This window comes from Morone saxatilis, unplaced genomic scaffold (assembly GCF_004916995.1).
Source record: "Morone saxatilis isolate NCDOM2014 unplaced genomic scaffold, NCSU_SB_2.0 Contig5, whole genome shotgun sequence".
In the NCBI taxonomy this organism is placed as follows: domain Eukaryota; kingdom Metazoa; phylum Chordata; class Actinopteri; family Moronidae; genus Morone; species Morone saxatilis.
This window is the reverse complement of record NW_023340095.1, coordinates 21,374,857-21,400,293: the sequence shown is the minus strand read 5'-3', so window position 1 is coordinate 21,400,293 and position 25,437 is coordinate 21,374,857. Positions and strand designations below refer to the sequence as shown.

The window sequence follows — 25,437 nt, the reverse complement described above, 5'->3', positions numbered from 1 at the left end:
AATGGGGGACGGGACTTACCGACGTTGTTGAGAGCACTGCCGGTGGATGGAGAGACTTGGAGGAGGCGTGGATCGATGAACGGAGTGAAGGAGGAAGAGGACTTGTGTTTCTGCATGTTGTTACTAGACTGGCTCTACAGTGAGATAGAATAAGACTTAGTGGTGGCAGAATATCACATCTCTGAATGGGTTATTTTTGAAAAAACATATTTACAGCATTAGATGCCTCAAGATAACAATTAATGTAAATGATTCAGACAATGTAGTGAAACAAGCAGGCAAACTGAGGTATTTCTGTATGTGTTGCATGCATGTACAATGGGCATTCAATCCGAGAGTAAAATGATAAATACTGAGGAAAAAGCAAAAAACAATGGTGGTGGGTAAAACATATGGAGTGCTGTTGACAAAAGAACAAAAGGGGGAACAAAAATGTGGTTTAAAAAAAGTATTTCCATGGGAAACATACTTGCCGTTACGCTGTTTGCTATGATCTATTGTCTGGGGAATCTGAGAATATGACTCGTTTGCTGAAAATAGGCAATGTCAAGGAATAAAATGAGATTTAGATGTTTGGGGAAACGCTTGTAAAACCACAACTAGTCTCAGAGGACGCTGAATCTCAACCAGAGCTAACAGGACTGTTTTGATCATAAATGCAGAACTCACTGAAGCTAGTGAGAGCTGTAAATCCTTCCCCTAAAGTAAACTTTATGTCTTTTAGTATTTTAAATCAAAGTACTTCAAAATATGTACAATAAACTTGAGAAAAAAAGTGCTTTGTCTTCCAGTCGTATTTACAAATGATGCCAAAAATGCAGCCCTCCACCAAAACCAGCATCTGCAGGAAGCGTGTGTCAGTAGAGCCAGAGAAGGCTCGCCAGTGCCAATGGTGACCAGCAGAGGGCACCCTCTCCAATCCAGGACAAAAAATAGATTTAGGAGAAGACATTATCATGGCCGGTCAGAAGTTGTAAACAGCAATATGAGCAGAATTTAACATGTTTTTAAATAATATTATTTATGTTTTTTGGTATTTTGGCTGCTGCTGTTTGGATTGCTGTGAACTCACATAACTGTTAGCCAACTTCAAACATACATCCCCTTTGGGTATTGAGCTGAACTGGTTTCTACTCTGTGTTTCCAATTATGGCAGGCCATGATGATTTTGACCTCTCTTTGCTTCCTCCTGTTCCAGATTTACATCAGAAACGGCACCCCTAAGCAGATGTCCGTGTTCGGGCTGGGGTGGGAGGGACATACCTCTGTGAGGATGCTGAGCTTGTCCAGGGCACTCTGGGGGGACATGGAGGAGGGGCTGGCGAGGCTGGAGGAGGAAGGGGAGTTGGATGCGGAGGAGGAGGGGGAGGAATGGTGGCTCTGTTGGATCAGGTCTGGGAGGTGGTGGATGCGGCCGGCAAAGCCGTTCCTTTCGGAGTGCTGTGTGGGGTGATGGTGGTGGTGGTGGTGATGATGATGGTGGGGGCTGGGGGTGAGGTGGCCGAGGCCCGGGCCCGAGCCGGGACTTGGGGCGAAGCCTGCAAGCAGGCCTGGGGTCTGGGCTTGGCCCGGGCCGGGGCTCGGACGCTTTCTGTTGTCACCTGCACTCTGGAAGTAGAAAGAGGGGTACACGACTTTGGGTCTAGATGTGTTCCTGATGAGTTCAGGGGAAGGGAAGGTGCTAGCTAGAGCAAAGGGCAAACTACAGTGGCTACTCTACATGCGGAAAGAAAACTCTCATTAGTAGTCAATTATATGCTAAAATAATATGTTAAATCATTTTGTGGTGTTTATAGGTACTAAATACATGTGATAACTGTTAATGATGAAATAATCTAGATGTCCTAAATGATTACTGTAACAAAACCTGAATAAATGTTTGATAATAAATTCAAGCCTTATTACTGAATTAGATAATGATCTTTACGTGTAATTAAAAGCTATGTGGTTTTATAACCAACATACACTAAGCTTCTGTAACACTGAGCTGCTCCACCAGCCACAAAGTATACAAGAACAGAAGGTAAGCAACACAACATACAAACAAAATGGAAAAAAACACTTGGGGTATGAATGAACAAAATACACAACTGAACTCAAAGTATGTGGTAAATGATTGGTTTGTTTGTCTGTCTGAGTTGTGTTGTTTTTTCTCTTCAGCCAGTACCTGTCTGACGATCAGTGTGCTGTCTTTGCAGGGCGTCGAGCCTGCATCGCTCTCGCCTTCATCGTGAACGATCATGGTTTTCACTGACTCTGTCTCTCCATTACTCAGCCTGGAGGAACTGTGGGAGGGGAGAGGAGCTATTCAACACGAACACATTATGTTTCACGCTGGTAGAACATGAGGAAAAAGACGATCTCTGTATTCCCTCCTTCACCAACATGCGGTTCTGTTTACGACGACTCTGGCCTGTTACTGACTGGTCCATGTTATATTGTCAATGCAAAGTGTGTATGAGATCAGATGTTTACATACACAGCTCTGGAGTCCTCCGGCCCAGAGGTCGACTCTTCGCCGGCCTCCTGGTCTACCTCCTCATCGTCATCTTCATCAGTGGTGTCTGAGTCTTCACTGGAGGATGAATAATCTGTCACCTTATTTTGGGGGCGAACATCATCCACTGCACGCAGCTCTTTGGCCAGAGCCGTCAGGTCCTAAAGGTCAGGAGGTGAAAGGTAAAACCCAGGTCAGAGGTCATTTTGGTCTCACTAAGCACTATTTTTTCTCCCTGTCTTGGAAATGTCATTAGCTAAGATGTCACACAAGATTTTCAGTTAATATTCCTTTGGAAAAGGCAGGAAAGAGAAAGCTGCTGGAGAAAAAGAGTTATTATAGAAATACGCCAGACAATGAGAAGCCAACGTGAGAGCAGCAAAGCCAAAAGATGAAGCGAGGAAAGAGATGTCGTTCAGCTGATGCTCTTCAATCTACTGCAGGTTAGGTTAGTGGATTAATTCTAATAATGAGACAATTATTAGTGCTTTAGTGAGTTAAGATGGCCACCACTCAGGCAGAAAGACCAGTAGAGAGAAAGCAAGCGATAAGTGCAGAAAACCTTCAGCCAGTGAGCTCAATCCAAAGACGTCACCATTTCACAACCAGATCACATGACAAGCTACAGGAGGCAGTTTAGTATTATTCAAACACACGCATAAAAAAAGATCTCCCATTAGGCCACGCCAAATCATCGTGCTCACTCCAGCTTTCAAACAATACAAACCCAGCATGTGATTATGACTATATACACACACACACACACACACAGTTCTAGATCTAGATCCATCCCAGCTAGTGATCTACAGTACTGGCTAGTCAGCTTTGAGTCAACTCTCACCGCTGGTCTGTTTGGCCTGACCAAGTCCCTCCTCTCCTCTGGTTTTTTCCCAGCATTCTCTGGCCGTTGGAGGGGTGAACCCTCCGATTTGGAGGAGGCTGAAGGAGGTGGAGGTGAAAAGGTCAGTTTATTCTAAAAAGTGATGTTCAAATCCAAATGTGTATGTGTTTGTGTAGCTCCTTCACTAAATGCTAATGCTTCCTTTTAAGGTGTTTCAGTTACATTGTCCACCTCCGTTATGTTCGTAAATGCTGATTTGTTAAGGGTGTGTGGACTCACAGCGGGCCCTGAACCTCTCTCCAGAGCCGCAGTGAGAACCGGGCTGAGAGCTGGAGTTACTGGAGCTGCTGGAGGAACTGGAGCCTCCGCTGCCACTGTTACTGGTTGGTTTGGGAACCAGTTTCTCCACTCGCTCCCACAGCAGCCGAGGCTCCGCTGCACTGTAGAGCCAACAGACACCGGGGTCAAGAAAGTTAGAAATGAGGTCATTGTAGAGACACTTGCTTTTAACTGGTAGGGTTACAGAAGTGCTGTTGCACCAGAGCTACTGCACAATGTGGTTGATGTTTTTTTATTCAAACACAGAAACTTGTATTTTTATATTCACACTAATAGGTAATATTTTGGGCTGATATTCAATATCTTAAAACTAAATTCAAATTATCACCTTGCGGCTCAGAATGTGTTTCAGTATTAAACTTATAATATTAAATGGTAAACTAATAACAAAATTTTCTGTTTAACATAAAGACGTTTAAGAAGAGAAGTACAAATATGCTAAATAAGTAATAGTACAGTAAGAACAGAGTGTATGTTGTTCTAGAGATGAAAAAATTAAACTGCACCGCAGGGATGGAGGAAGGGAGAGAGATAACAGAATCTCATGAGAAGGCTTGTGATTTGGAAATTGAAAACTGTGTGTGAACAAACACACATTCACACACAAGTAAAGAAGTATCACAAGGTTAGACAGCTAGCACTATTACATAAACCCTCCCACACAACTCCATAGACAATGACTATAGCAGCACAAACAGTGAAGACACTGAGTGCACTGACTGTACAGACGCAATCCTGTGTGTTTGTGTGAGATTCATCTCCAAACAAGGCAAGTGGTTTTTTTGCCACAGTCGTTGAGAAGGCCATTGTTTTTCATGTCTTTTTAATTACATAGTTAAAAACAGCAGCTGGTTTCACAGTTTCACAGCACTCACACTCCTCTCCTAGAGGCTGCAAATGACTTTCTTCAACAAATTGACATTGTGGAGTTTTAGTTCCTTAAGATTTAGTCAGAGTCCTAGAATGATTCAGCTCCCATAAAATGTTATTGTAAACCAACTGTAGCTGCTCAGATATATTCTCCTCTATTGATATAACCCACAGGGCACTATTCTGGGCCCATTATTTTATGTTTGATGCCTATTGCAAAAATACTGATTTACAGACCTGTTTGTTTTGCATCTCCTACAGTTTTTATATTATAATAAGATGAACAATATGCCAAACCATGCATATTTTTTTATTGTATTTTCATAATCGGTATTATTTTTGTATACATTTTATACTCTAAACTATTCAGTTTTTTAAAAATTACACACACACACACACCTTTAATTTTCAAATAATCACAGAATCATACATCAGAGGGGTTATGTCAGTTTACCTGCCAGCGTTGCGTGGCACAGCATGGCTGCTGTGTGGGGCGTTGCCATGGTGATGAGGCGAGTCTCGCCTTGACAACACCGGGGACCTTGATGTAGTCCTGACAGGAACCTTTTGTGATAAAAACATTGACCAGCTCACACATACACACTCTGTGTGCATGAATGTGATTGATAATACAGCGAGTACATAAAATACACAAACATACTGCAACATGTTATAAAACCCTTTGTAAAGGCTTCGCAGTAGCATCAGAACAACCCTGGTTGGCACCATCCAACTAATTTCTAAAACAATCTATATTAAACACAGAAACACTCATTTATACTAGTCAAAACCAAGCAACAACACTGATTATGAGCTGTGAGTGTCTGATATGGCTGAAACGACACTGTGTCTTATCGTAATGTAAATAACTGAATCTGCAAACCAAGAGAATGCAGCACTTCTCTAAATTACATATGTTTTTTCATTCACTCGTGCACCACAGAACACATGTTCTGGACAAGTCTTCCATCAACTAAACCCCTCTTCCCCCCTACCATGCCCGACGCACCACTGTAAAACAGAACTATCACTCCAGTAGTCACTGGTCCCACACATGGTCAAACCTTCCTAATTCACATGTAAATTCAGGAAAGCGATTTCAGAACATTTGGTAGCATCCAAAGCACAACACAGCAGTGCAGAGCAGAACTCCCAGTCACAGCAGCCAATATCATTTAGAGTAACACTGAACAGCCATTATTTAGCTTTGTTTAGAAGTTCAAGTTAGGGACAAAATGGAAAGGCTATGGACTGATGTTAATGAATGGTCAGTCTTTTCTTAGTAACATGCTTTCAAGACTGAAACGACTTGTGATGTTTACCATCACAAGAGTCTACCTGATGCTTGTGGAGACGTTTACGTCGTATTCAAACTCTATGTACTGTACAGTTAAGTCTTGACAGGGTGGTGGTTCAGCTTGGCAGCAGTTCTGTTTATAACAGAAGGTTTCTTTTTCTGGTGGGCAACACTCTATGGACTGCATTTAGATCTTTTCAATTACGTTTTTGGATTCTAACTACCCACATTTGTGGGTGGTACGACAGCTTTTCTGACTTTTCTATACTTAGACATAGCGTCTAACACGGTATACATTCAGGTGGGAAAAACTTCTGTAAATACAGAACTCTCTCCTCCTTTGCTTATTTTTCTCTCTTTCTGCAGCTATTTTTATGTCCTCTTGTGGTTGTACAGTAAAAGGCTAAATTAGTGTGGTGAGGCAGGAATAAACAACATGAGACACATTGTCTCAACTTGTCCTAGTATTCAGCATTATCACAGTACCAAAGGCTAGGGTTATAAAGAGGTCACAGACTGATTGTTGTGGTTCACATAACAGCAAGCTACCTCTCTTTATGTCAGCACTGATTCACATCACACATGACATTAGCTTCCTCCTTCATGTGATATTATGTGTTTCGGGGTACAGATTTAGAACAACATCTAATTTCCTCTGGAAGCCTTGGATAGACACTGAAGCTTGTTTTTGTGGGAGGAGGGGTTTAAAGCTGCCAACCAACCTGCTTTTTTTTTTTTTTTTACCAACTTTTATGTTAATTTAATGTGGATTTAATTAAATCATCTATAAATACATATACAGACATAATAGTTTTTGTTCTGCACCAAAAGAAAAGAAAATCCAATAAAGAATGAATTATTGATAGAATCAGGAATTATTGATAGAATCAGGCAGAGGCTGGGAAGCTATTAAAGTAATGAATTTAACAGTTCTGGATAATGACAGATTGATCTCTTGGGATTTAGGACAGATAGATAGATACTTTATTTATCCCGAGGGAAATTCAAGATTGTCCCGTTTGGTCAGTTAACAGAAAATTGTGTCAAGTATCAAACTATTCCTGCCAGACTACAACAGGGGTCTTTATTCCTGGCCTTACCCTGGGCGGTACTTCCTCTGAACGAGCCGCTTCATGGGGTGAGGGCCTAACCTGGGGGTGGGGTTTTGGTTCAGTGCGTGCAGGCGTTGATGATGAGGAGGATGGTGATGAAGATGAAGATGGAGGGTGAAGGTGTTGGTGGGGTTCCTGGCTGTTGCGAAGGTGAAGATTTTCAAAGCTAGGGGCGAGCGGCTCGGTGAAGGAGTGCGACCGAGACACAAGCGGCGGGGTGGCAGCAGAGGAATTTGATGAGGCCACGCTGCCACTGCTCTTTAAAGCAGCCAGATGGGAACGGACCTTACAGACAACAAAAACAGAACACATTGGGGGAGGACGGGTCAGTCTGCATGCAGTGCACTCAAACAAGGACAGGGGATTCAGAGTATCTTTAGGGGTTTGTCAGATTGGAGCCATACAGGAGCCTAAAACTGATCCTTGAGAAACCTCTCTGTAAAAGCTTTTCAAACATGGAACACATAGCATTACTGGCTTTAGTCATTAAAAATTAGGTCTTTATTATGGTTTCATTTAGACAGGACAGCATTTCAATTTTTGGTTCCAGCAGGGACGGGTAAAGTCATAATATCAAGGAAGAAGAGGTTTTTCTGTCTTCCCACAGGCTGCATCAGTGATGGATTTTAAAACTTATTTTGCTATTGTAAATACAGAAATAGAATTTTGTATTTATTAGAGAGCAAATGAAGGTGCCTTTTTTAAAACAACCAACTGGGCACAAATGTGGCATAACAAGGCATTACCTTGGTCCTCGCTTTTAAATCCTATCCCTATTCCTATATGCCTGTATATAAACTGTTTTGCTGGTAATTTGTAAATGTCAGCCCTGCAGTTGGCATGGATGAAAATGTAGAGATTGTAATTAAGTGATTTATTACAGAGCTCTTAAGAAGAAGGAACATGACATGCATTTAATCTCTTTCTTTCTCCTTAATCTGACGGCATTCAGTTCAGACTGAAGACCCTTTTGCCTCAGTGGCACATAGTTGAAAAAATAAAGCTCCAAATTGTACCAGAGCCCCTAAAGAACCCAAGTCTTTTGAGTGCACTCGGAGGAGAGAAGGAACATTTGGAAAATAAAAGTACATACACGTATTATCTGTCACTCAGGCTGTACCTTTTTGGGTAGCAAAAGGAGGCCAGGAGGGAAGTAGAAGGCCAAAGGCCATATTTTAATGATTTGGGAGGAAAAGGTACATCCTGTGTAACTAAAGGTATCATGTCATACTTTTGATGAGTGACACAGGGAGGAACAGAAAAAAAAAAGTTAACAAGACCAAAAAGCACAGGCAGTGAATGGAGAGATGAAGCTGAATGGATCCTGAGACAAGTATGGGTCAGACTCTTTGACTCAGTTATTTTAATCAATCAAATACTAACAATATGTGGTAAATCAAGAATAACAAAAAGGCTCAAAGTATCATCCACTTACATTTATGATTTAAAGATCTTATTTCAATATCATAAAGGAGAAGATGACAAATTTATTGTTACAAAAGTGCTGAAATACTTTTAATTTCACCTAATCTACAATATGAAACATGACATGTAACTTCAAGACAATTTAAAAGGACCAGTGTATAGGATTCAGAGGCTTCTAGCGGTAAAGTTGCAGATTGCAACCATTTCAATACAGCTCATTCTTCCAAGCATGTAGGAGACCAGTGGCCATGAAATTCACAACACTATCTACAGCCAGTGTTTGGTTTGTCCGTTTTGGGCTACGGTAGAAACCGAAGAGAACCATGCTCCTTCTGTGGATAAAACGAGCTCATTCTGAGGTAATGAACACACAGTGATTCTTATTTTCAGTTGATGATACATGAAAACATACCTATGAATATTATAGTACATTTCTGCCAATAGATGCTCCTAAATGTTACACACTGGTCCTTTAAGATCTTGAACTTAGATGGAGTGATTTAAGACGAAGATGTTCCAGGCAATCTGTACTCTGGTAGGTAAAATATTTATTTTGAGTTAAAACTTTTAAAGTGAAGCGTTTCGGTATATGTTTTGTTTTAAATTTAATCTCTGGTGTTTTAGTGTTTGAACTTGAGACTGCACATTATGTAGCATGTCATTAACGTTTAGGGTGAGACAACCTGGAGTCTCTCCCCCACAGGAGGATTCAGCTTCACCACCAGTACAAAGCATGAAGATGAACTATATTAAACAAGGCATGAACACAGGCTGGCATGCAAACATACATGTAGGCACAACCACATACAGCTCATACAGCATGCACACATCATGGTTGGGGCAAGAAAGCTTGCTTTGACGCTATGGCCCACATCCAGTCTGGGTTTCTTTCAACTTAACCATGACCATGGTCTTCCCCCTACACTTAACCAAGTAGTTGTAGTTGTTTCAACATAACCAAATGTCAACCACAGAAGTTGAAGCTCATATCAGATGCCAGTGAAGTGTCTTGTTTAAAACACAGCTTAATTTATGGGCTGGAAACCATGGGGTCCAGCACCATGAGATCAGATCAGGTTTCATATTGAGTTTCAAAAGTGAATATGATTGATTGCAGCTTTTGTCACTTGGAAATTAAAGTAGTTGAGACTGCAGTTTGCATTTGCATTATTTAATTAACAGTAATCAGAAGACCCTCAGAATGAACCCATCTAAGTTTGATTCAGTACACAGTGAAGTATGTATGTGAACAATGTTAAAACACAACGCCACAACTCCGTCTGATGACTTACCGATAATGAGACAAAACTGATCAATCCACATTATGGTAAATGCACCAGTGAATTACATCATCACCCCCCACCCCCATTTTTCTAAGTTACAACATCGTTTTTGTATAATTTAATCTGTGTGACATACTCAAAACAGATTGACTTCAATGAACTGTGATTATTCATGCTTAGTGGGTTGAATCCTTCGCTGGGAAGATGACTAATACTGTCTGAGTCACCCTGCTGCAAATCTGGGTGCCCATGAATTATGGATGTTTTTAATCACCAGCACACAATGAGGAGGTACAGTATGTGGAGCAGAGACATACAAACCCCCCAGCATACCACCAAACAATCACTTTCATGTTCACACAGACACACAGAGGCATACAAAAAAGGTGACTCTGTGGTAAGAACACATTTGAAAAATACTTTTGTTTGCTCTGACAAGTGGGAGGACAACCTGTCAATCAAAGAGTTAATCATGGGAGAAGGGTGTATAATCAGGGTTGTGATCATTTCATTTTCATTGCCACAAAAAGTTTAGTAAAAAGGGAGAGTTCTTTTAGATGAAAAGAAAGACTTTCTCAGACAGCCACTGGCTTTGTGTTGTGTCATAAAAAGCTCTGAAAATGAGCATTCTGTCATTAGCTTGGAGATTTAATGCAGTTTCACAATTTACACAAATGAGCGAATGGAAACAGAACTGATGACAACCCAGATGTTAAAAAGAGTCTAGAGAAGTTCAACAACAGCAGATAGTTGGATCCATTATCTGGATGAAACAGCCTGAAAGAGTTGAGCTGCAGACACAATCTAGGATGGAAGAAATCACAGAAAATCAGCAACTCTAGGGAACACATCTCACATATTTCCAAAAATCCTAGTAAGCCTTTCACACCATAGAGCAAGAATATTGAAGTCACCTAAAAGAGAGAACCTTAAAGAGAGATTATGAGAAGAAAAAGTAAAATAACACAGGCAACATCTAGATGATGGGAGATACTGTCACATGAAGGTGAAGCTACAAACGAGGATGAGATACAAGGAGATACAAGGTTTTTTAATACATTTGACATGAATGCTGCAAAGTGAATGAGCTCCATTCACTGTTAGCAAGGTCAGTCCTGCCTGGAAATGAGCCTCCGCACTGTGGCAGCGTAAGGCTGCCAGCATCCTCGAAACAAAATAAAATTTGTCCCATTACATAGGAAAATGGCAGGTTTACAACCAAAAGGAAAATATCTGTGGGTTGATTAAGCTGATCGCCACAGTGTGTGCAGCCTGGCCAGCTGAACTTCAGTTTAAAGAGAGCTTTACCATCATTGTCTCTGTAAAGAAAATGCCAAGTCATCAAAAGTACCAAATATACAATTATTCAATTAACTGATTAGCTGTCCACTGTTAAATTATTTGCCAACTGTTTTCATAATCTATTAATTGTTTTGAGTCAAAAACATTTTTTATGTCCAAATTATCTGATTTCAACTTTTCAAATGTAAATATCTTGTGGTTTCTTTAGTGCTCTATCTGTATTGTCTTATACCAGTCTTCTCTCGTAAAATTTTAAACTGGTCTGTCTTTAACCTCAGCAGTAACGTAAGCATTTCCTGCAACTGCTTCACAATCCAATCTGCCAGTGGAAAGCTTTTAATTTGAAGCCACAACAGGAAGTCTCAAGTTCTTAATAAAAACGTCATTGTGGTTCCAACAGTGTGGGAAGGACCGTTAAGAAAACAGAAAGACAGCTGTTTGTTGGATCGAAGTATGAACAGGAAGGCAGGCGTCATGTGACATACAAGCCTTGTCATACGACTCCATGTATGTTTACTTTTTGGTTTGAGTAGTCAGATCTCCCACAGAGTCTCACAATCTATTCTCTCTGTTGTGGAAATGATTGAACAAACAGACCAGCTCAAAATGCTGCCCGTGTACAGCTGTGAAAGAACAAGGCATAGTTCAAGAGAAGGTAGATGGGTCTGAAGATATCGTCATTACCTGTGGTTCCACAGGCCGGTGCATGGCGGGCGCCTCGGATGCCGAGCTCCCATTGGGGTAGGAAGACTCGGAGCGTGGTGGCACCGGAGGCTGCTGTGATTTGGTCTGAGCTGACTGAGGAGAACCCTGGATGTTCTTCCGGTACCGCTCATCAGCCTAAGTAGGACACACACACACACACACACACAGACACAGCAGCATTAGCAGGGGTTTGAGAGTACAGGTCAGCTTGTGAGACCATAAACAGGAGAGTAAGTGGACAGAAGCCATTAGACGCGACGGTTTGTTAGTTTCCCCCTGCAGAGCAGAGACGTTTTGTACTAGCAGAGGTACAAGCACATCAGAAAGTCATCAGCTGATACAGGCACACCAGAAGGAACAACAAAACACTTCCTCAAGGTCAGCGGTGTTATTGTTGCCACAATATTCCCATATCCCTGCTAGTAGGACAGCAGCACCATGACCAGCAAAGAGTGTCATGCATTTTTCATCTGGAGTGAAAATCATTCACGGTGGAAACAGAAAGGTTAGGACACACACTGAGGTCCAGGACACTGATTCACAGTAACAACTTTGTGTGTTTATTAGTCTGAAATGTCAAAGTTAACTGTAGTCAAAACAAGATAATCCAATCTTAATCTGAAAATTGCTGCTCCTAAACCTAACTTTCGCTCAGCTACTCTACAAATGAGCAGCATCTAAATGGAAGTCATCCTGCATTACTAGAAGAGTTCATTCTTGTTGGTGTGCATTAATTTTAGGGCACTGACAAACTAAAGTGGCCAGCTTCAGAATCGATGAATGTAATATCAGTAATAATAACGTTGTAATCAGAAAGTTCATTGCTGAGATCTGAAAATGCAGCAACAGGGCTACAACAAAGTCAGACAGAGCAACCTAAGCAGACTGTAAACTAACATTTTAACCACATTATCCAAACCACTTTCTGTGGAGGTAAATCTGTAATAATCTTTTATGGTGAGTATGGTAGGTCCACGTTGAACCAGGAAGTCATTCTATGAACTGTGTGGGACAGTTACAGCCGGCAGTTGGGGGTAATAATATTACTGTTCACTTTTGTTTTCTCTTCCAAAAGACTTTCACAACCTATGTGATCATCTGACTGTGTCTTTCCCTTATCTAATGTGTTTCGCATTCAAGTTGATGATTACTCTATCATTACAGAAATGATGGCCAAACTGTGAAAATAAAACCCAAAGGTTATCCTTTCAATATGTCTAACCTACTGACTTCTGCTGAAACAGCCAATTAAACATTACACCTGCTTTTTCACAGTCACTGTTGCCCAACTTCATCCTCCAACATGGCTGCCATAGTGTTTTACATCACCTGAAAGAGTGAAACTTCAAAAATCTAAAAAATCCTGAAGACATTTGAATTTCCAGGCAGTTCTTGCGTCACCAGACTGTATGAAGTGCACAGTGCTCCAGCAAAAACTTCATGCAAACAGCATTTGGTCAGTCAGGATCTGGTTTGTGTCTCTATCCTTTCGCTCCCCCACCAGGTGATAAATGGCAACAGCAGGATCCCAAAAAGAGAGAGACAGGGAGTCACACTGAGGACTAATGAGGCAGCTCATTATTACAGTAACTTCATTAACATGGTGGTAAAGACAACAGCGCGGCCAATTAGAGGAGCAGTAGTGCCCTCAATGAGGAGGAAAACCTGTTCATGGGGGGCGTTTCACAGCAAACTCTTCACCCAAAGTAATTCAACCATGAGGAAAAAAACACTTAAATGATGTGGGCTAGTGTTTTCAAAAGGAATCTCAGGAAAGATCAGTTTGGGAAGAGATCAGATCGGAGGCTTTTTCAATATTTCTGGCATTTGAGCCGAAAAAATAGTAGACCTTTTAGGTTTTTAAAGGGCTCTACATTTCAACTTCACTTGAGCAGAAACGGCTACCTCATATCTGTTCTGAGAGATTAGGCAAGCCTTCTGTTAGTCCGCTATCACTGCAGTGTATTTGCGTCATGGACCACTCTAATTATTAGACTTACAAGTTTAGAAAGAGACATGAATACATTCAAGTCACTTAGCTCATCTACAAAGCGTTCACACATCCCACACCAGTAGCTAGCCGTCACCATGTACACATCGAACACCCAAAGCAGTGGGAGTGAGTACACACAAGCAGAGGAAGCATTCTACAGCAGTCAGTGCGACAGCAACGAGCTGCAAGGGATCACCTCTCTGATAGGCTCAGAGTCGGGGGTGGGGCCTTGGAGGTCAGCGACAGGTAGCTTGGGTTCTGTAGTTTTCTCCAGACTGTGATTTTGACTGGATCTTGTCTTTTCAAAGTCAGCGCTCTGTTGTGGTTTTGTCGTATCTGGTTCAGGGTTCTGCAGGGACTTTATCCTGTCCTGTTCGAGGTTCTGTTGGGGTTTGGTGCTCTGTTGCTGGGCTGTTTTACTACTGTCCAGGTTCTGGTTTTGCTGAAGGGACAGCAGGTAGGCCTGCTCCTGCTGCAGCTGCCTCTGGAGCTTCTGGGCTTGGCGCTGCTCCTCAAGCTCCCGCCATTTATACTCCTGAGTGCAGGAAGGGTCAAGTTGAACCAAAAAAAAATAAAACTTGGGCAAGTTTATTCTCTAGGGGCCTATTTAGAGGACACCTCAGCGACTTTAATTCTTTCAGAACATTCATACCTACGGGCAATTTAAGTCCACCTGATCTTCCTGAGAATGCAATACGTGTAATGCATAATAAGTGAAAATGTTCTTCTTGCTGTAAAGTATCAGGAGTAACACTGTCCCCATATTACAGCTCATTTTCCAAAGCTCTGATGCGGTCAGCACACAACGGAAAGCCTCATCATGACCTTGTAATGGTGATATGCCAGGCAAAACTGCCGCAAAGGGACTGTATGAAAATGATTAGCGGGGAGGTAGCCTCAGAAGTGGGGAGAGTTATATAGATAATAGAGTTATAATTCTTTTGTGTTCAGGTGTTAAATTCTAATGCATGTTCAGCACAAACCAACCTGTTCTATTATGGATGAAATGCAAATATTACACTTATTCACTTACTCATAATTGCAGCTGATTCCACTCATAATGCGAACATATTGTTCCATTAACATACCATGTTTGAAATCAGATTTGAGTTAAGAAGTTATGGTACAGGTCTACAGGATCTGCCTTTTCCATGTTTTCCATTCATTGTGTATGTAAGCCGTTGTGCAATGCATTCTGGTAGCGGTCCAGGCTACTTCAGGGGCATCCGGCAGCATGACCTGCCAACTCTGAAATCTCCCGGAAAACTTTAAAGCTAACCTTCGTCTATCTGCACGGCATATTTCTCGCCTCAAATATTTTCAGAAACACATTTCGCTGAACGATTTTCAATATATAAGGAAAGTAACCAAACGAGCCACCATGTCAGGGTTCCCTCTCATTTTAGGAAATCATTTTCCAGGACTTTTTCACAGCAGCCATTTTGCCATGAAATAGTAGGGTAAAGACAGGTGTAACCATGATACTACATAAGGTTCCAGTCAGGTCAGACAGAGTGAGGTGTGTTGGCTGGAAAGGCTCTATTACACTCAATGGGAAAAAGTTCCACTGACTACAGCTTTAAGGCAATATTGATTATCTCCAGTATATTTGGTCATTTCAATCAATTCCCGGGTGTTTCAATGGTTTTTGGACGTTTGGGAACCCTGCATGTTGGTCTGGTTTAAAATCTGGTAGCATACGCGTTTGTCCAATCAGGTGCAACCAGGAAGTGTTTGTGCGGTTGTAGGAGGGTGTAACCTTTTGTTAGTCAATGTGATTACAAGCATCCAATGCTGGGAAGCGGCACAACCCACTGCGTAAGAAAGTGAAGCTTTGATCAAAAGTAATTAAACCACTGAACTATTAAAACAGTAATATTTTGAGCTTTTTTTATATATAGTAAAAGGCTGTTCTTGTAAAGTGTTTGACTACTTTAATCCATGTGTGAAAGCCAATCATGATGAAAAGCAAACTTGTTTCTTTCAAAGTAAAATGTTTAAGTGGTGACTGTGAGTAGAGTGATGCGAGGCCTGGAAGTGGGGATGTGAGTGGTCATATCCTTTCATTATCTGAGTATCCTCTGTAACCCCCAGAGGACTAAGACTTTAAAAATGAAAAACACCAAGTCATACAAACCCCTCAAATAACCTAAATCCTCTCCTGCCCGAGACCTGAACATCTGGAATAAAAACAGAGGAAACCCTCTTCCTGTTGGATGACTAGTTTCCTGGTGACGACATCACCATCACTAAGGGCCCTGTAAACATCTCGACTTTCCTCAGCACAAACCTGAGAATATTTATTACGTTTGGACCTCAACTGTTAATGGCTCCCCTCGGCTCTACAAAAGTCATAAGTTAGTCCCAAAAACTTGATTCACTTTGGTTCGGAAAGAAAACTCAATCAGGAAAGTTTGTGTAACGGATGAATAATAAGTACCTTCATTATGAAATTTAACAACCTGGGAGTTGTGGAAACATTAAAAAATAACCACTTGGGACACAGAAACTGATGGAAATAACATTCAGGAAATATTGTAGATTTAGAGAGGCAAGGGGGAGAGAGAGATCAATCTGAAGACACAGAATGAACGAGGGTGTGACAGGGGACAATACTATACTATTCTAATTTATATATAAGATTATAAGGTTAATGAACTTAAATGTAAATGTGATGTCCCAGGTTCAGACAGGGCAGCCCTCACACTCACCAGCAGCATGGCCTGTTCATGGAGCAGCTGCTGCTGCAGGATCTCCAGGTGCCTCTGCTCCTCCTCCAACTGACGACGGATGTACTCCTGTCAATCAAACGCAGCCCAGTCCGCCCCCATTAGTTCAGTCTCAGACAATTATATATATTTCCATTTCCACATCTTAATTATGAGGTAGGTCTGCAAACTGTAGTGGAACACACAAACAATAAGCAGCCCCTCTAGCATTTCATGCTCTTGTGATTACGAGAATGAACACAAATTCAACCACTTTCTGAGCCAAAGCCAAATAAAAATCAAGCTTTAAACTTCATGGTGGAAAATGTCATTTCTGAACTCTAAAAGATTGGTAGACAAATTGAGATTTTAAAGCTGAATTTCTAAAACTACCACAGTTTTTTAGAGGGGAAGTCATTAAAAAGTAGGTAAATTAGGGCACTAAAACAAATACAATAATAAAATAACCTAATAATGATTTTAAAAAAACTTAAAGGAAATATATTGAAATGGTTTCTTTTAAAGTTAGACAAATCAAAAACCATCACTTTACTGTGGGATTCTGGCCCATACCTGTTCTCGGTCAGCCCTCCTCTTTTCCTCCTCGGCCCTCCTGCGCTCTTCCTCCTCTTTGCGGCGACGCTCCATCTCCTCAACGCGCCTCTTCTCCTCCTGCTCGCGTCGGCGCTGCTCGCGCTCCTGCTGCCTCCTCATCTCACGCTCACGCCGTTGTTGCTGCGGGAGGACATGGGAGGCCAGTTAATAGAGGAACCTGTTCATGTCCCCTGACTGTGTCCTAGTTCTGATTTGTGTCTAGTCATATGTGACTCAGCGCTCGTGTTTTACAATCAGTGTGGAACCACATATAAGTGGTATAAAATCAGATCCTGAGTGGTGTGACCTACATGCAACTTCTGTCAGAACACAGCTGATGTGTTTTTGGTAAATCTTCCATCACTCATCTAATACTTGTCTTTTATGCAGTATTAGTAAAAAGTCATACAACAGAATAGCAGCTGACACATTTTTGTGTCTGTGATATTGTATCCCGAAACACTATTGATTATGATTAACTCCATTTACAGAACATATCGTTATAAAGAGTCAGGCCGAAAAAGATGTGAAAAGAAAATAGCTACAATGACAGACTGAGATTCATCCAAATAAATCCATTCTGGCAGCCCTTGTGGACAAAAGCGCTTTCTACCGCCTTGTTTTGTTGGTTTACAGAGAAGTCCGACCAAACCCGACCCGGTGGCAGGCATTAATAACTATATAGATATAGCCAGTCTTCTCGCTGATGGTATCTAGGTCATATAGAGGCATCAGTTTTAAATTGGGACTGTTTCATAACCAGTTAAAAACTTCTTGTAGTAGTTTTGAGACCATTTTTGCCAAGAAAACCAACAACACTGGCTTCCAGTGAAACAAACCAGAAACATTTGCCAAAATATATATTTCAGTTCATATTTAGTTCACATAGTAAATAGAATATTTTTTAATGTTGAGCAAAACAGGCTTTGAAGATGTCGCCTGGGGCATATTTCACTATTTTCCTACATTTTATAGTAAAAAAGAAAAAAAAAATGAATCAAAAAATAAGAATCAGTAGATTAATAGATAAAGAAAATTATTATTAGGTGCAGTCCTACATTGATTTGAAAGAAAATAGGATCAAAGCAGTGGGGCATATAGATTCATTTTGAGGGCTGTATTCTGATTTTTAAAAATGCAGAACATTCAAGGCCCTCTGTTCAAGGCTATGGGCCGCCCTGGTAGCTCACCTGGTACCACATGTCAAGGCTGAGTACTTACGGCAGTGGCCCGGGTTCGAATCCAGCCCAGGCTTTATATTGCATGGTAGTTCCTCTCTCCCCCCTGCCTTTCCTTTCTGTCTCTACTGTCACTATCCAAAAAAATAAAGCGAAATATACAGAAACCTGTTTACCTGTGTGAGTGGAGAGAATATAAATAAATACAGACGGCGGATGAGCTGAAGTGACAGGATGAAGCTGAAATGTCGACATTTCAAGCACTGCGTTAAGACTTAATCATTTAATCAGAGTAATATCTTAAGTCTGACAGGCAGTTATCTAATACGTGGCTCTCTAGGCAGACAGATGATGAAATTACACTGACTTCTGTCTGTCAGTGTGTCATGAAAAGGTGCAGTGAAAGCTGCAGGATATCAGTTTTGGTCATGTTTGTACACACTCAGCATTCAGGATTCCACAGGAGGTAATCCATGGAACAGGAGAGCACATGTACAGTGGTATTGCCACAGAAACCTTGCACCTCTGAGGTGTTTACATGCTCAAACCTCAATTTATATGCTCTATTTCTATTCATTCCTTCGTTAGTTTATCCCTCTTGTAGTATTTAGGTCTCTCTCTCTCTTCCTTTCCTTCCAGTGAATTAAGTTCAGTCCACTTCTGTCCAAACTTATAATCGTCTCTTTGCAACAGCCCTCCCTCTTCTATCACTTTACATTGCCCTCTCTGTTTTAAGAGAACTGAGGTGGAGAAGCAGCCACATGCACAGACACTAATAGAAAAGAAACAGCTCAAAGAGATAAAGGATAATTACAAAAAGGGTTTTCAAACTCATCCTCTGGGGACACCAATTAATTTTTTTTTCCCCAAAGCAGCCTAAATTTGATTTTGGAGTCTATTATATAAAATTATCCAGCAAAAAATCTAACCACTAACCTCCAAGTCAAAAGTCTCTAATCTTATTACACAGAGATAATGTACCTGACACATCGGTAAATCCCTCCTGGCTGACACACTATCAGCAGCTGCACTAACAGTCTTCAGTCTGAAGTGTGTGACTTTGGGTCTATTTTGATCATTTTAAACTACATGAGTTGCGTAAAGTAATTGTAGGCCCCGTCCGTACATACAGCATGCACAGTGAGTTTATTTTTCCCCATTGCCTGTATTTAATAAGCTTTTTATTCAGCAATTTATCAAGTGTAATAAGTACTGTAGCTTGTAATACATCCATAACACATTCCATCTTCTCTAATGTATTTTATATTTCATGCATCAGTTCACATGTGTGAATGCACAACTTCATTTGAAGTTTCTCAGTGTTGTAAAATAGGGAAGTCACTCACTCTCCTGCTTGTGGAGGATGCGTGCAGGAGGTTTCATAAATAACACAAGTCTTGCTCAGAAACAGGAGTATTTTTAGTCCTATTCTAACTTTCAATGGAACTCCTGGGAGGGATGCTGTGATGCTTGATAAATTATAAATATACTTTAGATACGGTTTTCAATTAAACATGTGCCTGTCCAAACAAAGTAAAATTTTTGTTTTTAAACCTGGACTGTCTAAGCTTACTATATTTTGCCCTCTCCTTTACAAAGCTCTTATGGATGCACTCACTGAGCTATGACGGGTCATTTCTGAGGCCTGCGTGCTTACCTCCTCCAGCCGTCTCCTCTGCTCCTTCTGCTGCTCGATACGTTTCTGCCTCTCAGCCAGTAGTTGGCGCTTGTACTCCTCCTGCTCGCGGAGCTGCTGCTCCTGGAGGAGCTGCTGACGACGCAGTGCCTCCGAGCGCTCCTTGTTCTCCTGCTGCAGTCGGATGAAGTCTCGGCGCAAAGTCGACTCACCCGGCACGTTAACTATGGAGCTATAAGGAGGATGCAGTGAGAGGATTTAGCTGGTGTGTTAGCTCACAGCGTGCTAATTCAATTAAAGGTTTTTCACTTCATATACTGTTTCATATGTGTGATAATATACACCTACCTTGGCTCTCCTTCTTGCTCCGATGCCTCTTCCTCCTCTTCTTCGCTGCCACTGTATTCATACTCCGTCTCATCTGGGGATAGTAAGGAAAAGTCATTAAATGTTACATTTAAATGGTGGAACCATGTTAACTTTGAACAAAAGAAAGTTTCAGTTTCACAGCAGTTACACAATCACACAGATCTCCCTCTGGGACTCACCCTTCTCGCCCCTCTTCTTCTTGGTTCGGTCGATGTGGTCTTTGAGCTGGATGCGGACCTGCCTCTCATTAGGCTGGTCCCGGATGAAGGGGTGTTTCAGCAGCTGCTCAGTGGGGGGACGCTGGGTGTAATTCTTCACCAGGCAGCCCTCAATGAAGCTGAAGAACTTCTTTGACCTATTCAATTAACGTTAAATGTGACATTTGGACGTTACATTTTCAGCCATTTATTTATTTATCTACTTGTTAGTATGAGAGAGGATGTTCACAGAGAGGATGAAGATTAAAAACATAGCCCACCATTTTTTGGACTTGAGTCGAGGGGGAGGGTTTCTGGGGATGAGGAAGAGGGCTCTCATTGGATGCATGTCGCACAGAGCTGGAGGAAATGATAAAAGAGAAGTAGGTGAGAGTTGGCTTGAGTTGTGCCAAAAGCACACGTCCAAGTCATACATTTTAGTCTCTGTCTTGCTTGTTTAAAGGTGTCCCTTAGTCCTTCCACTATCTGCCATTGTTAGAAACTCTACAATCTTTAGCTTAATTTGGAGATTAAAAAAACTGCACCATAACATTAATAACACAAATTTCTGAAAACTTCTATTTGAATGATTTAACATTTTTAAAATGCAAAACAAAGCACCATTAAGTTAACGTGTACTTACGGGGAGCTCCCTCAGCCATCTCTATGGCCGTTATTCCACAGGACCACAGGTCACTCTGAAGGACAGAATGAGTCAAATGAATCTGTGTGCATGTTCCTCTAATTTACACATGTCTATTCCTACCAAGGAGAAGTAGATGTGTCATATGAAAGATAGCAGTGGTTCTCAAACGTTTTAGCATTTGACCGTTTGGCTGCACTGGCAATGTACAGACTACAGATACATACAGTACATGCAAAATTCCAAAAGTGTTTGGGTCCGGATCTTGGTCCTGAACAAGTGGTTGAAAACTGCAGCATTGATTGGGGATTTTATTTTATGTATTTTATGTAATTTTTCCTACTTTGTCACTCTTACCTTGATAAGTTATCAGTCCACTTCCTGATATACTGTAAAACAGAAGATCCAGTTTCTGTTCAATTCAGATCCAGATAAAGTTCCTTACCCTGTAGTCGTAGGTAGCGTCTGGATTTTCATCACAAGCAATGACCTCTGGAGCCATCCAATATGGCGTCCCAATGAAGGTGTTTCTTCGCCCTACTGTCCGGTCCAGCTGAGCACTCACACCGAAGTCCACTGGGAAATACAACGTTAGGAGATATTATTACTGGTTCAAACCATTTTCATCAACAGAATCATTTCTACAGAGTATCTGAGTGTCACATGTTGACATTTGTGGACAGATACAATTAAAAATGCAACTTGTGGATCATTCATCTTGTTTGAATTTTTAAACACATCCCCTGTTGAAACTAAGGAGTGAGAAATGTAAAAATGTGATTAAAATAGTTCAGATCCTCTGTGAAGGCAGACTAACATTGTCAGCTGGGTCACTTAAATTTCAGCCGTTGAGCTGAACGAATTCAGTCTTTTGCCCTTGGAGCCATGTTAATTAAAATTTGACTCGTTCTCTCATCACGTTGAAAGAATGGGTATTACAACACACACACTGAGTCGCAGTTATGTTGACATCCCAGTCTGAATGAATGAAAATTTGCACCACTGCCTCCTAATGCTTGTTGTGTTGACTAATTTGATCAAATTGACAAGGACAAAAACTAAAGACATTTCCTTTATATTTTTATTTTAGTTAGCTGTGGTGCACAATATCGTTTCAGTTAGTTTTTTCTAAAGTTGAGTTTTTATTTTTATTTCAGTTGAGTAAAATGGTTTTTAACAACTAATTTTAGTTTCAGTTAACTATAATAACCTTGGGGAAAAACAGCAACTTCTCGCACAGAAACCAGCTAGCAGGAACACGATTATTAATAATAATTCTGCATTTTGAAGTGAAAGTGAAATCTCAATGAAGTCTTTTTATTAGTCTAGATTAGAGGAGCCAGATCCTGAGTCTAATAATTTAACCCATTAGTCATCATTTTCTTTAGTAAAACAGCCTAACAAGTTTATCATGAGGCAAAACCAAGGCCAGGCAAACTATGAAGAGTGTTCAGAAATGAGGCGAAAGGTGGCGTGTTTTGACCACTGGTTTTCCACCTGCCAGCTGGTGCACCTGTCCCAAATCAGGTTAAAGTGTTTCTGTTCACTGACAGACAGGCAGGGAGAGGCATGTAAGGACACACACGCTGCAGCCTTCTCCACCTGTCTAATCGTCGTTCTTTGTTTGATGGTGATACTGTGTGATAATATTTTTTTGAATATGATATGATATGAATATGAATGCAATCGCGAAAGATAGTTTACAGAACTCCTTTATACCCAGAACAATTAAAGTATTTCACTTTGCTTATTTTACTAGTGGTTCATATCAGCTTTGATTGTATGTTTCAGTACCCCTTTTTTAATGCTGGCTAATTTTCAGAGAAAGGCATGAACAGAGGAGTTTTCTAGCTTATCTAGAATGAAGAGTGAACACCCCAGTAGACAATAAACAAATATATCATTTAAAATATTTAAAGATTTTTGGTTTACATGCAGCCCTGTAAAGAATAAGCAGTCATAGATAATGGATGGATAGATGGAGAAAATCAAGCATTTTTTAAGTAAAGTGTCAAGAGTAAATTCAAATTCAAGCATATTCCTAACCTTGAAAACATAAGGGCTAAAGTTAAGCATTTTCCAAACTGCAGAGGCTTGTTACCACAGCTGTAATGTATTTGGGGATTTTGGTAGCACTGTTTCTCTCTTTTGGATAAGATAAGTACACACTAATTTCCTAAAACAACTAAACGATAGTATTTTCTTTTCCATACAATAATAAAAGAGGAGTTAACAATTGATTTGTTGGTGATTGTTTTTAATGCAAATTGAAACACGTTTTTTTTTTTTTTTTTAAATGAGTCAGCACTGGGACAATGTATGTGGGACAGACTCAAATTTCAGTGTCCATGGATTGAACATGTAACCTAGTGCAACAGTAAGGCTCATTCATGCGTTTTATTGGTGTCTTGACAACAATGGAGCTCTATGGCACAGAGGAATAAGATAAATCAGGATTTGGCTACACAGGGATTGTTAGTAGTATAAATTACTTGTTTTTGGTCTTTTCATGGGAATAATTTACAATTAGAAAAATACAGAACATCACCAGCGTTACACTTATACCACAGGATTTCACTGGGTAGAAAAATGCTAGCACTTAATTTATGGAAACTTCTGTTACTATCAACTTGTGATGGCCAACTTATAGATTACATATGCATAATTTCACAGTAGTGAGACTTTGCACTTTATTTAATAACTTATTTTATAACTTACTTATTTGCTAAAAGCATTTCCATGGTGACCTGCTAGAATGTGTGACATAAAGCATGGAGTTAAGTTCTAAACAATCAGAATTCTGCTTTAGACCTCACACACTGAACATCCTGAACACACACTGTTCATTTGTGGCAAGAGCATCGACCGTGTTTGACTACTCTCGAGTCTGTCGTCGAACTTTCGCTTGTGAAATTTATTTACCGTGTCAATTTGACCGTTTCTTTGACTGTTGTTCTGTATTGTGATATACAACAACAAAATATCAATGGAGTTTCTTGAAGGAAGCAGAGGAATCTACAGACCCATCAGGGTATGTGAGAGAGTTTTGGTTTTATACTGGTGTCTTTTACCATCTTTGGATGTATTTTTAAAAAACTGACTAAAAGTAAAAGTAAAACTGTCTTTCCATTAAAGGTGTTGTTCGACACAAAAATATATGATCGGGCTCTACAGATATGCTGGAATTTAAGCAGTTACAAGTCTCAGGTAAAACCTGCTTTCCTTCAGAGTCCACACCAATATAAAATGCCAGATAAGTTCTGATAGACTCTGCCTCATCATGCTTAAAGACGACTTATCCCCTTTATGTTTTGTAGATTGCACTGTTGATGCAACTCCTCAGGCTTCAGCAAGAGAATCAGATCAATCCTCAGGTGACTGCTGAAGACATGATAGACCTCCTTTTGGAGCAGAGCAAAAGCACACTGAGAGAACGGTGAGTTACTGAGACACAGACGGCCCACCACTACACCTTGAACCCTGCTATGTCACACTATTACTCTAATATAGTAGAGTAACAGTAAAGATACCTCTGCTTTGTTTCTGTTTGAAGCCTTTGGGAGTTTGAACTGGAGGATTTTGATATGGAGGACGCCAAACCTCTTCTGGCACTGGTAAGACTACAATCCTGAGATGACTTGTTTGCAGTACTGTGTTACATATTATCCTCAAAATATGTCAAAACTGCACTTCACATCTAATTTCATGTTTCAGGTGTGGGCAGTGAATGTCTGCAATAAAATGAGGGATGTTGAGTTTGAAGCCAAGATGCTCCTTAACTACCCAGAAGCTGTACCTCCTAATTTCCAGTGAGTCATATTTTACACACATTTCTCAACAGTTAAATTACAATAGGGTTTTGAAAATGTATTTTAATCACTGTAACCTACAGACATCCTAAAATACTCAGCTTGGCGCAAGACTTTGCTAATATCCTGAAAGAGAAGCACCAGGAGATGACCAAACTACTCTGTCCAAAAGAAGTGGTGATAGAGGTTGTTCCCAGAGTCCTACAGGGCTTCTGGGTGCTTCCTCAACATGCTCTCTTAAATATGCCTTCACAGCTACTCAGCAAAATGTCTGTTGGGGTTACAAAGGCTGTTTTGGACCAGGTCTCCAGTGCTCTCACCACTGTGGAACATCAGGCCACTTTCACCCGCTCCATCAGGGATGACATGGTCCTGTCTATCTTAACAAAGATCAGACAGTCGTACCCGCATGATGTCCTAGTAAACAGGATCAAGAGTTTTGCACCAGTGCTACTGAGTAATATTGTTGATGTTGCAGTTGGACATATTTGTGAAATGTTTCAGCCCCAGAGCCCTAAAGTGACAGCTCATCTGAAATCTGATGGCGGTGGAAAGCCCAGCCTTGAGGAGAACCCAGAACCCACCACAGAACTAGATTCTGCTGCGGTTACAGCTCCTTCGACACCCCCTGCTGAACCT

The 25,437-nt window shown here is 40.8% G+C and overlaps 1 protein-coding gene across 3 annotated transcripts in view; it reads right to left on the bottom strand.

Moving 5' to 3' along the window:
- Positions 1–1,459: 1,459 nt before the first annotated feature.
- LOC118339363 (probable JmjC domain-containing histone demethylation protein 2C) overlaps positions 1,460–25,437 on the bottom strand; it is a gene marked incomplete at both ends in the record, with an annotated part of 43,082 nt that continues 19,104 nt past the window's right edge. The window contains 17 exon segments of one of the 3 annotated variants that reach the window (XM_035676953.1): positions 1,460–1,608; positions 2,168–2,285; positions 2,480–2,658; positions 3,339–3,436; positions 3,618–3,778; positions 5,002–5,111; positions 6,945–7,241; positions 11,651–11,806; positions 13,861–14,199; positions 16,376–16,462; positions 16,946–17,107; positions 19,802–20,012; positions 20,129–20,201; positions 20,329–20,504; positions 20,628–20,706; positions 20,990–21,044; positions 21,435–21,565. In XM_035676953.1, the coding sequence (XP_035532846.1) occupies positions 1,460–1,608; positions 2,168–2,285; positions 2,480–2,658; positions 3,339–3,436; positions 3,618–3,778; positions 5,002–5,111; positions 6,945–7,241; positions 11,651–11,806; positions 13,861–14,199; positions 16,376–16,462; positions 16,946–17,107; positions 19,802–20,012; positions 20,129–20,201; positions 20,329–20,504; positions 20,628–20,706; positions 20,990–21,044; positions 21,435–21,565 (2,581 nt within the window). 3 annotated transcript variants of the gene reach the window in all.